At 39.3% G+C, this 12,461-nt stretch overlaps 1 protein-coding gene across 5 annotated transcripts in view; it reads right to left on the reverse strand.

The window, feature by feature from the left end:
- POC1B (POC1 centriolar protein B) overlaps positions 1-12,461 on the reverse strand; it is a 92,669-nt gene that overhangs the window by 42,672 nt on the left and 37,536 nt on the right. For 4 of the 5 annotated variants that reach the window (XM_078076402.1, XM_078076400.1, XM_078076399.1 and 1 more), the window contains exons 5-10: positions 7,087-7,194; positions 6,629-6,744; positions 6,296-6,376; positions 5,363-5,496; positions 3,014-3,082; positions 2,150-2,302 (exon numbers count right to left, since the gene is read on the reverse strand). In XM_078076402.1, coding sequence (XP_077932528.1) covers positions 2,150-2,302; positions 3,014-3,082; positions 5,363-5,496; positions 6,296-6,376; positions 6,629-6,744; positions 7,087-7,194 — 661 coding nt within the window. The remainder of the gene's footprint in view (positions 1-2,149; positions 2,303-3,013; positions 3,083-5,362; positions 5,497-6,295; positions 6,377-6,628; positions 6,745-7,086; positions 7,195-12,461) is intronic. The other variant, XM_036097291.2, reaches the window with a different exon arrangement.

Below are 12,461 nucleotides of genomic sequence, written 5' to 3' on the forward strand. Positions count from 1 at the left end.
ACTTGAAGCCTTTAAAAAAATTTGATACTTAACATTTATTTGTAATATTAAAGCTGTCCTCTGTCCAGAAAACTTAACACCCTTGCTTTAGTATAAGAGTTTTCTAGAAAAAAACAAACAAACAAACAGTTGATTGTTCATATGCAGCATCCTATCACTTCTCTGGCATTTTATATCACATGATCTGAAGATGTTTTACAAATATACGTTATACTGCGTACTTAATTGAAGCAACCGTGAGTGCTTTACAGATAATTTAAACTGGGCACACAGAGGCTGCCATTCTTAAGGCCACAAACATAATTCAGTCACAATGCTCAACATTCTGTATAGGATAACAGAACTCTAATTCCAGGATGAAAGGTTGGTTTTTAATAGATTTTTCAAGTGTACATGTGAAAATTATGGTTGAGAGTGACTTTGGATGGCCTAGGTCATCTCGACCCAGCCAAGCAAAGCAACCCAGCTGCTTTTATTGCTTTCTGGCTGTTCTGTCAGAGCCGAGCTTCTCAGACAACTTGTTGACATTTTCAAGAAAGTCCAGCACTCTTAAGTGGGCTGGGGCTGACAGCAAATCACAGAGAAAATGGCTTGGGAGTCTAATGCAGGCGTAGTGTGGTGTCATGGAAATATCACTGAATTAGGAGCCAGGAGACCTGGGCTCAGCCTGCAGTCTACCCCCCACCACCCTGGAAAGTGGCCGAGTGGGTGACAGGGCAGCAGCAACACTGAGGGTCAAGCCCACCCAAGCCCCAGAAATGCTAGAATAAAAAACACCACGAGTCAATAAAACCAGCTGGGGTAAAACAAGAAAACGGAACTTAAATTAAAATATATTTCACATATACATTATGTGAACACATGTGATCACAGGGAATCCACAAATGCATCTATCATTGTAGAAACTGAAACAAAAATGTGATGAACCACAAATTACGTTACATTATTTCTTTCAAAGAAATAAAAAAAAAGATACAATAATCATGATGATACAATAACAGCACAAAGAAGTAGTAAAGCACATGGTAAATACTTTGTTTAGAAGAACTAGAAAGATGGTTAGAAGATGGGCAGGATAAAAATTATAACAAAGAACTGAAAATAAACACCACCAAGAAAAAACTAGGACAGAAATCCCCAAACGAGGCTAAACAAAATCTAGAAAATAATCCAAAAAACTTAAAAAAGTTTTAAAACCTTAAATGTGTACACACACACACACACACACTGTGACTAACAGAAACCAAAATCAAAGAACAGATTGCGGTGGAGACACAGGGACCGTGGAAGGGAATGTGGATCCACCACATAAACAGTGCGTGGGGTGACTGAGCTGCCACTCAGGAGTGTTAAGGACTCAAAATAGCTACTCTAAAGGCAAAGCAAGGCTCTGTTGATGACGAAAAAACAATTCAGATAAATAGGTAATAGTGATTTCCAATATCAGCTCTTGGAAGAGAAAGGGGCTTAAGAAGAATCACGCAAAATGGAAAGAAACAAATACCAGCCAAGTATCCAACAAAGATGAATTTTGCCTTTGCAAAGAGTAGAACATTTAAATCTATAGGACCTAGGGGAATCTGTCAACAAAAACCTACAGCTAAACAGATAATTATATATTTGAAAATATATGTAGGCAAAGTAGGCAAATAGTAAAATGGTCTCAATGATTAGGTTTAATGCCTAAATCTCTTCTTTGTACTGTCCACAGATTTTTTTTTTTTGGTCATAAAAAGGCTTTAAGATACCTATTCCAGGAACTGTTATAAACACTCTTGCCTTTCAGCCCTGTTCTCATGATAGCCATCACAGATGCTCCCCAAACACATCAAGAATATGAAGTAATTCAGGCTTCACAGTCACCCGGAGGCCTTAGGTTTGATTTCTCATTTCCTATTATCATTGACACAATTTTTAAGCTTTATTTCCAGGCCTTCAAGCAGCGAATCTGAGAAGCTTCAACAGAATCATACACTATCATTATTTATAGTGTTATTGTATTAGTGAAAATAATTGTTTCTCAAAGTACTGCGGTTTTAAGACATAACTAGGTTTTATATAATAAAGTATGATTTCAAGCATCTAGTTGACCAATCGCCCCAAAACGTACACTTGCAAACAGGGGGATGACTAGGCGCAAAGTACTCACTTCAACAGTCTCAATTTTCCCTTCGTGGGGATGTGGTGTCCTCGGGTATATATCGACAAGATGTGGTGATGCATCAAAATGTAACCTTTTGAGATTTCTTTTAATCATGTCTTTACAATTCAAGTCATCAAAATTAGTCCTCCATAATAAGACCTATAAAAAATTAATATATTGGCACTTAAAACTGACTTGCACGTAAAAGCAACAGAACTGATTTAAAAAAAAAAAAACAGTTTACATAATTGTGCCTCAAAATAGTCAGGAAGGCTAGATGTATACTTCAACAGTGCTACTAATTCCCAATACTACTTTTTTAAGGGTGGGAGGGAGAGATATAGCACTTTGAATGGCCTTCATGTCCAATTTAAAATTCATACTAAGAAAATAACTTATTACTTTAAAATCCTCTCTGATGTTTTCAAAGTTCAAAAGCATGTTCTTGGCTTGATGGTCCACCTCATTCAATACATTTGCCTATGAATGACTTTCAGTCATTTCCCCAAAAATGCAGATTTGCTAAATGAACAATTTATATTTACCATCCTCAAGGAGCTTAACATTTGAAAAACAAGACCTAGAGATAAAAGGTGAGGCAAGAGTTCAGGTGGAAGCGCCACACCAGCACTAGGAAGTCAGTAAATTCCAAGTATAATTAAGTGTCGAGATGAGCACAAGAAATAACTGGAGTTTGAGTTCCAGAAAGTGTCAGAACTGGCACTATTTCAGCTATGAGACAGCAGACTTCCTGGCATGAAAGCAAAATATAAAATCACTGATAATCATCTTAACATCTACAAACGAGCTGGTTGTAAGAATCTTAGCCTTTACCCTCACCAAATCAAAGGAGCTGAAAGATTTACAAACCTGCGCGTCTGCACCTCCTGAGCTAAACAGCTCTCCACCTTTTGAAAATGAAACAGTAAAGACAGGTCCCTAAGAAATAAACAGAGATTAAAAAAAAAAAAAAAAGCACTTCGTATTGTTTCCTCATGGCCAGAAAGACTGTATGAATTTTTCATCCTAATCTACATAGACAATTTATGCAATAAGTCTGATGGAACGTACCCAGTCGCTGCCAACTAATGTAAGCAGAGTAAAGATAATTAAGGAACCAACCCATGATATTAAAACACATATAAATGATACTAGATAAAAAAAGCAATACTAATAAAAATATGAAAATAACACTTTCTTCCCATTTAAAGAAAAGCTTGTACATGTGCAAGTGAATAAGAATGTCTATTAAGATTTTCTGGTTTTGGACTCTTTATTCAACAAATCACTAGCAGAAACTGAATGACAAGTCTGTAAGGTGATATGAACAAAGGCCATTTCCTGACCACAACGGGCTTTACCGAGCTCTCCCTTCATGTGGGCAATAGTGAGTCACTGAGAGTTTTGCCAGCAGGACACAGATAGGTGGAGAGTTGGGATTGTGGAACACTGGGATCACGATTGTAAGAATGATGAATGGGAGCAAGAATTAATGGTTGGAGCCAGTTAAGAAATTACTGCAATTATCGAGGTGAGAGGTAGTGAGAACCTGAAATTAAGCAATGACTGTGGAGTTGGACAAATCACAGATGCATAGCCACTAGGTCAATTTTTCAGTCAAGATAAGAATAATTCTTTCTCATCTCAAAAATATTAGTATATTGTTTGTTCTTAATGTCCTTGATCAGTATAAGAAAACTTTGGGGGGGAAACCATTTTGTATTTTTCAAGTAGATCATCACACAGACTTAGGTTATTATAGCCCCTTAAACATCTTTACTCTAGACCATGAAAAATTCCATCTTTGTGTACACTGTTTTTCTCCTAAAATATTATATTTTTTCTATTATTCTGTATTATTATTATTATTATTCTATATTATTCCATGGATTTTTTAATCCTTGACCACTTTTATTGGTTGTTTATTCAGCCTAAATCCGTGGATACACATATATCTGAGCTGGTTAGTGTCTATTTCTGCTTTGCTCTAACACAGCTGCAGAACAAATGATAAAGCAAAGCAGGAAGCCAGGCAGGATATATGAAGGCAGACAGAACCCCTTCTCAAAGCCTATTCTATTTCTGGAGATAAACAGCTCACACTTGGTTAAAAGGAAGTACCTAGTACATCTTTAAAAAAAAAAAAAAAAAGAGGATGCAGGATGCATTCTAAAAAATTTAGAGAAGTTTGAATATTTACCCAGAAAGGAGGAATAGTTTATACACTTAAAAACAGTTTTTATTTAGTGCATTATATGCTGGTGTGTGTGTGTGTGTGTGTGTGTGTGATTGAACAGGCTCAATAAATAGCAAGCCTCTTCCTCATTGGGTTCTAAATCAATTAAAAATTAACGCATAGGAATGTCATCTTTCTTACTGATAAAGGCTTGTAAAGAGAAAATGTGGCTTTATCTGTGCGCAAATGGGCTGAAGAACTGAATCCCAGAATGAGTCACATTTGAGTACCCTGTCACAGGCAAGACCGGACAAGGGCAGGCATGTCCACAAGAAATATCAGAGAGGGGCGCCTGGGTGGCTCAGTTGGTTAAGCGACTGCCTTCGGCTCAGGTCATGGTCCTGGAGTCCCTGGATCGAGTCCCGCATCGGGCTCCCTGCTTGGCAGGGAGCCTGCTTCTCCCTCTGACCCTCCCCCCTCTCATGTGCTCTCTCTCTCTCATTCTCTCTGTCTCAAATAAATAAATAAAATCTTTAAAAAAAAAAAAAAAAGAAAAGAAATATCAGAGAAAAACACTGAGGACAGGCTCCTAACAGAAGGCACTGGGCTCTCCTTGTTGACTTTCTCCTTCTAAACTCACCAATCAGATTAATGAAAAGCAGTGCATGAGACGGTGAGAGGCGCAGTGTCAGAGCTATGGGACACAGCCTCCACAGGAGGGGAAAGATCAGAAGTAAGGAAAACGCTTACCCATCGCCATCTGACCAGTCAAACCTACACTACATACTGAAGAAGACAGCAGTGGAGGATTAATTTAATGGCCATTGAAAGATGCACAGTGATTTTGATAAGAATTACAATAAGTAATATTTCTAAGAGTTGCTTCCAGAAGATAAAAACAAAGCCCTGAAAGCAAACATATTTTGTGTGTGCGATAGCGGTAATGTGTGTTACACCTGGAAAGATAATAAAGATATATAATAAAATGGATCAACACTTTAAAATATATATTATTTAAAAAGCACAAATCTTAGTGTTAATACCGTATGTCCTTGAAGTGTATATATGAGCCTTCCTTCTAAGAGATCCAGAATCTTAAGTGTGCCATCTGAAGAAGCAGTGATGAGGTAGTTGCCCGAAGGATGGAAGGATACACAATTAACTCCACCACTGTGAACTGATTCATAGAAAATAAAAGCAAAAAGTTCAGAGAACAAATTTTAATTCTAAAGATGTCTCTTTGCCCCTATTAGCAATATTAGGTTGGAAACAACAATCAGTTAAAGACAATGTCTCCACAACACCAAAATTCCATATAGTTCACTAAAACAAGTAAGCAGCTTGCCATCATTCAGCTTCAACTTCCAGCTAATGAGACAGCATAGCTTTAAAAGTGGAAGTGTGTCATGGAAAGATGAGCTCGCTCACCACCTAACTGTGAACTCTCCAGGTACCTTACCAATATAATATAACCAATAGTGGATCGCCACCGCCTCACATACAACCTAGCCTTAAACGAAATTTCATAACCCATTAGTGGTTTGAGGCTCGGGGGTGAAGAGTGTGGAGGTCTATCTGCAGAAGTGCATAGCCTTGCTAGCTTGCCCAAGAATGTATTCCTGGACATCATCTTTCCAACAGGAGGCAGCACGACACAGCCATCAGACGGCTGTTCTTCCACGTACTTTGTCAACAGAAAACCCTAAGCTAGTTCTATCAATTATTTTAGCAAGTTACTTACTCTCCTTATGCCTCAATTTCCTTATCTTTAAAATGAGAGCAATAATAATAATAATACTTCCCAGGGTTGTTGTAAGGATTTAGCACAGTGTCTGCTCCATGGTAAGTTTTATACTTACTTTAAAAGGGAAATGTGAATTTAATATAAATCCAGTACAAACCAAGAAATCAATTCATTTCTAGTTTCAATACACAGGCCCAGTCGGATGTTGTTTTCCACCAGTTGTAACACCTACTTGTGCTCACAGAACTCCTTCTGATTTCAAATTCAGGGTCCATTTCTATCCCAGACCTCTCACAATATGCAGAGAGCCAACCTGTGAACAGCTCACAGCAAGTTATTTTTTCACAGCCCTGCATCATTTTTAAGGTCCCCCCACCTCCCCCTGCACGCTGACACTGCTCAGACCATGCTGTTGATGGAACTAACTGTCCTCCAGTCAGTTCAAAGGCAGCCCCCTGACTCTTTAAGAGGGCCAAACCACACTGAGAAGCATGGGCTGCCAGCTGAAGAGTTTCCTGGAAGAGGCCTGGCATCAGCTGGATTTTGTTGTCATGGAAATTGTTACCTTGATAATGCTGAAGCAACTTGTTTACTCTTACATCCCAGATTTTCACGGTGTGATCAGAACCTGCCGATGCTATGCATGTACCATTAGGGTTAAAATCCACAAAATTTGCAAACCTAGGAGGAAAGAATAAGATAGCCTAATATTCTGGTTTCTTTCCCTTCATTTATTTATTTGAATTTTTTTTTTTAAGATTTTTTTTTTTTTTTATTTGACAGAGAGAGACACAGCGAGAGAGGGAACACAAGCAGGGGGAGTGGGAGAGGGAGAAGCAGGCCTCCCGCCGAGCAGGGAGCCCGATGCGGGGCTCGATCCCAGGACCCTGGGATCATGACCTGAGCCCAAGGCAGACGCTTAACGACTGAGCAACCCAGGTGCCCCTCTTTATTTGAATTTTAATAACGAAATGTCTCCTTAGCAAACTAACCCGTATAAATGCACGAAGAGAACGGACTTACCCTACAGAATCTGAGAAGTTATTAACACACTGCTTATTGGTGGTATCCCAAATTTTAATAGTTTTATCTTCACTACATGACACAATTAGCCTTCCATCAGGTGAAAATCTAGAAAGCACAAGAAAGAAAACTGTCTCTGTGAAAGCCTCCTGACAATCACCCACACCCCCTACACACACACACACACACACACACACACACACACACACTCACAGCGCATGCGTCAAGCTGTACATATTAAATACCAGAGACCATAGTTACCACACCAGGCAGCAAAGTCATATTCTACAACCATCTTTCTAACTAAAAATAAGCATGACAAATGACAATGACAGACCATATCAAAATATACTATATAGACCAACCAATTTTCTTTTTTCCTTTTATTACTTGATTTAAATGATTTAGTTTTATGGCACTTGTTCTAGGTCTTCGATTCAACTCTGCACTCCCCCAAGCCAAGTACCTTGGCTTTTTTTTTTTTTTTTTTAAGTATTCTTTATCTCTTTCTTCTATTTTTGTCATTTTCTGGTATTATCCCTATGACCTATGAGAGCCTTTACTATTCATCCCACTAACCCTGTACTGAAGCTTTCTGGAAGAAATGGATTGGTGTGAGAATTTAAATTAAATGATACCACCAACAAAAGAATCAACTCCCTAAGCCTGTAACTTCCTGGACTTCCAGAGGCTGGAAATCTCCAGCGGATAGCTCATTTATACAGAACTGAAGGTCCTGATTCATGGACACACCTATCATCCACATGACCCATTAAAAAACAAATGAGACAATTCTCAGACATCTCATCTACTGCTTTTATACACTCTCTTCCTTTAAGAACCTTTCTGAGGTTCATTCTTTTTCCCCTAAGTGGTAAGGGAAAAACAGATAGAAGAACAGAAGACCAAGAAAAAAAAACAAAAAATTTAGATTATTAGGAAACTATGAATAGTATTTTTATTATTACTACTTTAGCAATAACAAAAACCAAAAAGACAGACTTAGGTCATAGTCTGATTATGTTTCAGTTTTCTTTGTACTTTCCCTCTATGCCCAGATGACTATAAAGGTCATCAATTAAGGGTGTGGATTATAATTGAAGGGTTTTTTTGTTGTTGTTCTCTCTCACTCACTCCTCTTCTCCCTCTCTGTTCTTAAGGCTGACCTAAAAATAATTCTTCCTGACAGAAACTTTGAATCTGTCATTTGTGGACTTACCATGTAAAGAAAAGGGACGTAGAAGGGTAAATCAGTTCTACGTGAAATAATCTTTTAAAATTCTGGAAAGTGGGACACCTGGGCGGCTCAGTCGGTTAAGCGTCTGCCTTCGGCTCAGGTCATGACCCCAGGGTCCTGGGATCGAGCCCCGCATCGGGCTCCCTGCTCAGCGGGGAGCCTGCTTCTCCCTCTGCTCATGCTCTCTCTCTCTGACAAATAAATAAAATCTTAAAAAAATAAAATTAAAATAAAATAAAAGCTGAACTACCCAGCATGGAAGGCATTTCCTTGCAAGGTTATTTTCCAGAATTTTATTTTATTTTTTAAAGATTTTATTATTTACTTGAGAGAGAGAGAGAGAGTGAGAGCACAGAGCGAGGAGAAGCACACTCCCCACTGAGCAGGGAGCCTGATGTGAGGCTCAGTCCCAGGACCCTGAGCCAAAGGCAGATGCTTAACCAACTGAGCCACCCAGGCACCACTTGATTTTATCATAACATAATATTTTATTAATCTTTTCCTCCAGAAAATACGTGAGGAAGATTCACATATGAAGGGCAGTATTATAGAAATGCTTCACATAGATGATATGTATTTTACACAGATCCTGGGGAAGGAACACCTACTCAGTATCCTCATGGAAATAAACTTTGCATAATAATGCAACTAATATAAGGAATCAAATTATGTTTCTCAAAAAGTTATCTTTTAAAAATCACTTACTGTGAATATTTTAAAAAGTATTTCTAAGAGATTACTTGGTTCTTACATTTTCAGAAAGCAATGATGTAAGAATGGTTAATAAAATGGAATGACCAGATTAAAAACAAAGCCTAAAAATACTCACCCTTTGACATTAATGGCCAAACACCACCACCTCCATTATCGTCGTTATCCTGCCTACATTGATTGAGCAAATATGTCTTAGAATGGTTCCTAACCCATTACCTATAGCAACTCATTTAATCCTCAAAATAACCCTACAAAACAGGTGTTACTGGTAGCCTCAATTTACAGGTGAATATACCCAGCCCCATACAGGATCAGGAAACTGCCAGAGTCACACAGCCAGGAAGATCTGACCAGCAGTCTGGCTCCACAGCCAAACCTCTCAGCCACTCTGCGTAAGTCTCTGACAGACTTTCTTCAGCTGGCGAAATGATTTAGAGCTCAGCTCAGTGTGGCTTCTGGGTAACCACATGAAGTTCTAGAGTGAAGGGAAACCATGAGGCAGTGCTCTGAGGAGGCTATGTGACTGGGTTCTGAGTGGCAGGCTAGCAGCCAGACTATCCTTTAATAAAAACCGGTCTCTGCTGCCATACACTGTCAGTGTCCTTGGGGACTTTATGGGGAAGATATTCATTCCTTCATTCAAATATTTACTGTGCACCTGCCAAAACCAGACCCCAGGCATTGTCCTGGGTAATGGGGATAAAGTGGTGAATGTGACTGGTAAGATCCCAGCCCTCATGAGGTTTTCATTCTAGGAAGGGCACACAAGTAGTATCATTTTAAATAGTGCTAAGAAAAGAGTTTGTAACAAAAAGGTGCCAATTTGTCAGGAGAAGTTCCATTGGAGCAACAAGATTTTAAAGAAACTTGTGAATACGGAAAAGGAGGGATCTTGGCTGGCTAGAAATTCATCCTGAGCAGGAAGAGCTAGAGCCTGGGAGAATTTCCAGGTGCTAAAGAAATGAAGGGGACGAGAATGTCAGATAAGCCGAGAGTGAAAGAGGTGGCTGGGAAGAACCTGGTGTGGGGCAGGAGGGGGGGGAGGGGGTTCTACCCCCAGCTCCACACGACCAAAGGGGGACTCGGGGTTAAGGCTGTCCGCCTCCTCTGAACACCACATTATAATCCCTGCATATGTTCTCTCTGTATGTTGTTGTTGTTGTTGTTTGCCTTGGCAGGGGTTAAAAGTGAGGATGGTGGTTTGTATCTTCTCTTCTCCCCTTTCATTTTAAATTAGATACGTCAAAAATAGGTTAGCACCAATAAAACAGGTTTCTCTTTGCCCTGACTTTGGGGCAAAGGATCGTCCTTTCCTTTGTCAGGGCTTAAACAACATCTAACTGGGTTATTAATTTTAAGAATGTTAAGAGGATATAAAGTTTCTACTGAAACATCAACAGATTTCTACCTCTCTAATTCAGCACCACTTAATAACCACCTTTTAAAAGCTCTAGAGAGGGGCGCCTGCTCAGCGGAGAGTCTACTTCTCCCTCTGCTTCTGCCCCTCCCCCTGCTCTCTCTCTCAAATAAATGAAATCTTTAAATAAAAATTAAAAAATTAAAAAAATAACACCTCTAGAGAGTGTGTCACTGACATGGACATTATATTAGTCAATAGTGACTAATGGATTAGCACACATGAACTGTCTGTAAGGTATCTGGGAAATTAACTGAACTACTATTCAATCTCTTAAACACAGTGATACTCATTTGGGAGAATCAGGAAATTACTGAACTTCTTTCTAGAAAAACTGGTTCACAGGTCCTTGAAAATAGCCCAAATACATGACAGGAGTTCTTTAACTTGGAATCTATGGAGTTCCTGAAACTGTATGTAAAATTGTGTTATTATATACACAGCCATAGGGTTATCCACTCATTAGAGAGCCAAAGGGGTTCATGAACCATGAGAAGTTTCAAAGTGTTCATAAGAAATCAAAATTTTCCTTTGGAATTTCTTATCATTGGAATAAATACTCTATAAAAAGACAATTCCAGCCCTCAGGGCTCTGACACCAAACAGAGTAGGCACTGTTCCACGTCCTTAAGAAACAAATAATTAGTATTTGGTACTCTGAAGACAGCAGCTATTCAATAAGAGGGGGAAGCAGTAAAAAGTAGTGGAAATAAGACTGCCCAGTCAGTACATGGTCCTGAATTCTAGGGCCAATTCTGCAACTGCCCAGCTATGTAACCTTGTGAAATTCAAAACCACACTGGCCACAGTTTTCTATTTGTATAATGAGGGAGTTTGGATTGCATTCAGACCTAAACTTTCATAGACTCATTGAAAAAATATATTGGCAGTCTCAGAGTTTGCTTTGGTGAGATTCTGTGTTTGCATATTAAAGGTGAAGTTCAAGGCAATAAGCAAAACATTTTTTTTTTTTCCTAAGTGTTGGTCAGCATCAGAAGAGAACCCATCTGTTAATGACAGGAACAGGATTCAGCTACTGAGAGACAAAAAGCAGATGAAAGAGATATAAAAAGATTTAACTATGCCATAAAACATGCTAATTATTTGTTGGGTCATTTACTGTTTATACGCCCAGATTTCTCTCCTGGGATCTCCACCCATAAATACAACTGCCTACTAGGCGTCTCCTCTTGGATATCCTGCAGGCACTTCCAACTCTGAACTTGTCCAAATCTGAACTCATCATCCACCTCCCCAAACTGCTCCTTCTCCAGTGTTCCTTTTTTCAGTAAATACTTTCTCAGGCCAGAAACCTGGGAGTCATGTTTTGAGCCTCTTTCTCCTCCATACCCCCACACTCCAATCCATTATCAGGCCCTGTCTCTTCAAACCATAAAGGAAACTAATGTCTTCCATTCTCCACAGGCAATAAAAGTGATCTTTAAACATTAAATCAAATTTCTCTGATTAAAATGCTTTGATGATTTTGCATTTCCCTTGGGGAAAAGCCTGGCATCCTTCCTACTGCTTACCAGGTCCTCCAGAGTCGGCCCTCCTGTCTCTTCATCATCCTACTTACTCTTCCTGACACACATGCCTCTCCCCTCAGGTCCCTGCTCCTGTCTCAGGAAGTTTCCTCATGGGCTATTTCCTGTGCCTCAAATGCTGTCCCCTACTTTTATGTAGTTTCAAATACCTAAGAGGATTTTACTCCTCCGGCAAGCCTTCGCTCAGAGTCACTTCCTCAGGAAGTCTTCCAGACACCCCCCCCACCAGGTTAGTTCCTCACTATGTGTTCTTAGAGTAGCTCATAGTCACACTTAGGTCACACTTGTAACCAAGCATTCTGTCGGCTTCCCCAACAAATGTAAGCTCCAAGAAGACAGAAACCACATCTGTCTCATTCACTGTTGCACTTCCAGACACAGTATATGGCACTGAGTAGGTCTTTAGTAAATATTAAGGCACTTAAAAGAGAATTGTTTAAGAGAATTGGGTCCAATTTAA

The sequence above is a fragment of the Halichoerus grypus genome, chromosome 6 (genome assembly GCF_964656455.1).
Source record: "Halichoerus grypus chromosome 6, mHalGry1.hap1.1, whole genome shotgun sequence".
NCBI lineage: Eukaryota > Metazoa > Chordata > Mammalia > Carnivora > Phocidae > Halichoerus > Halichoerus grypus.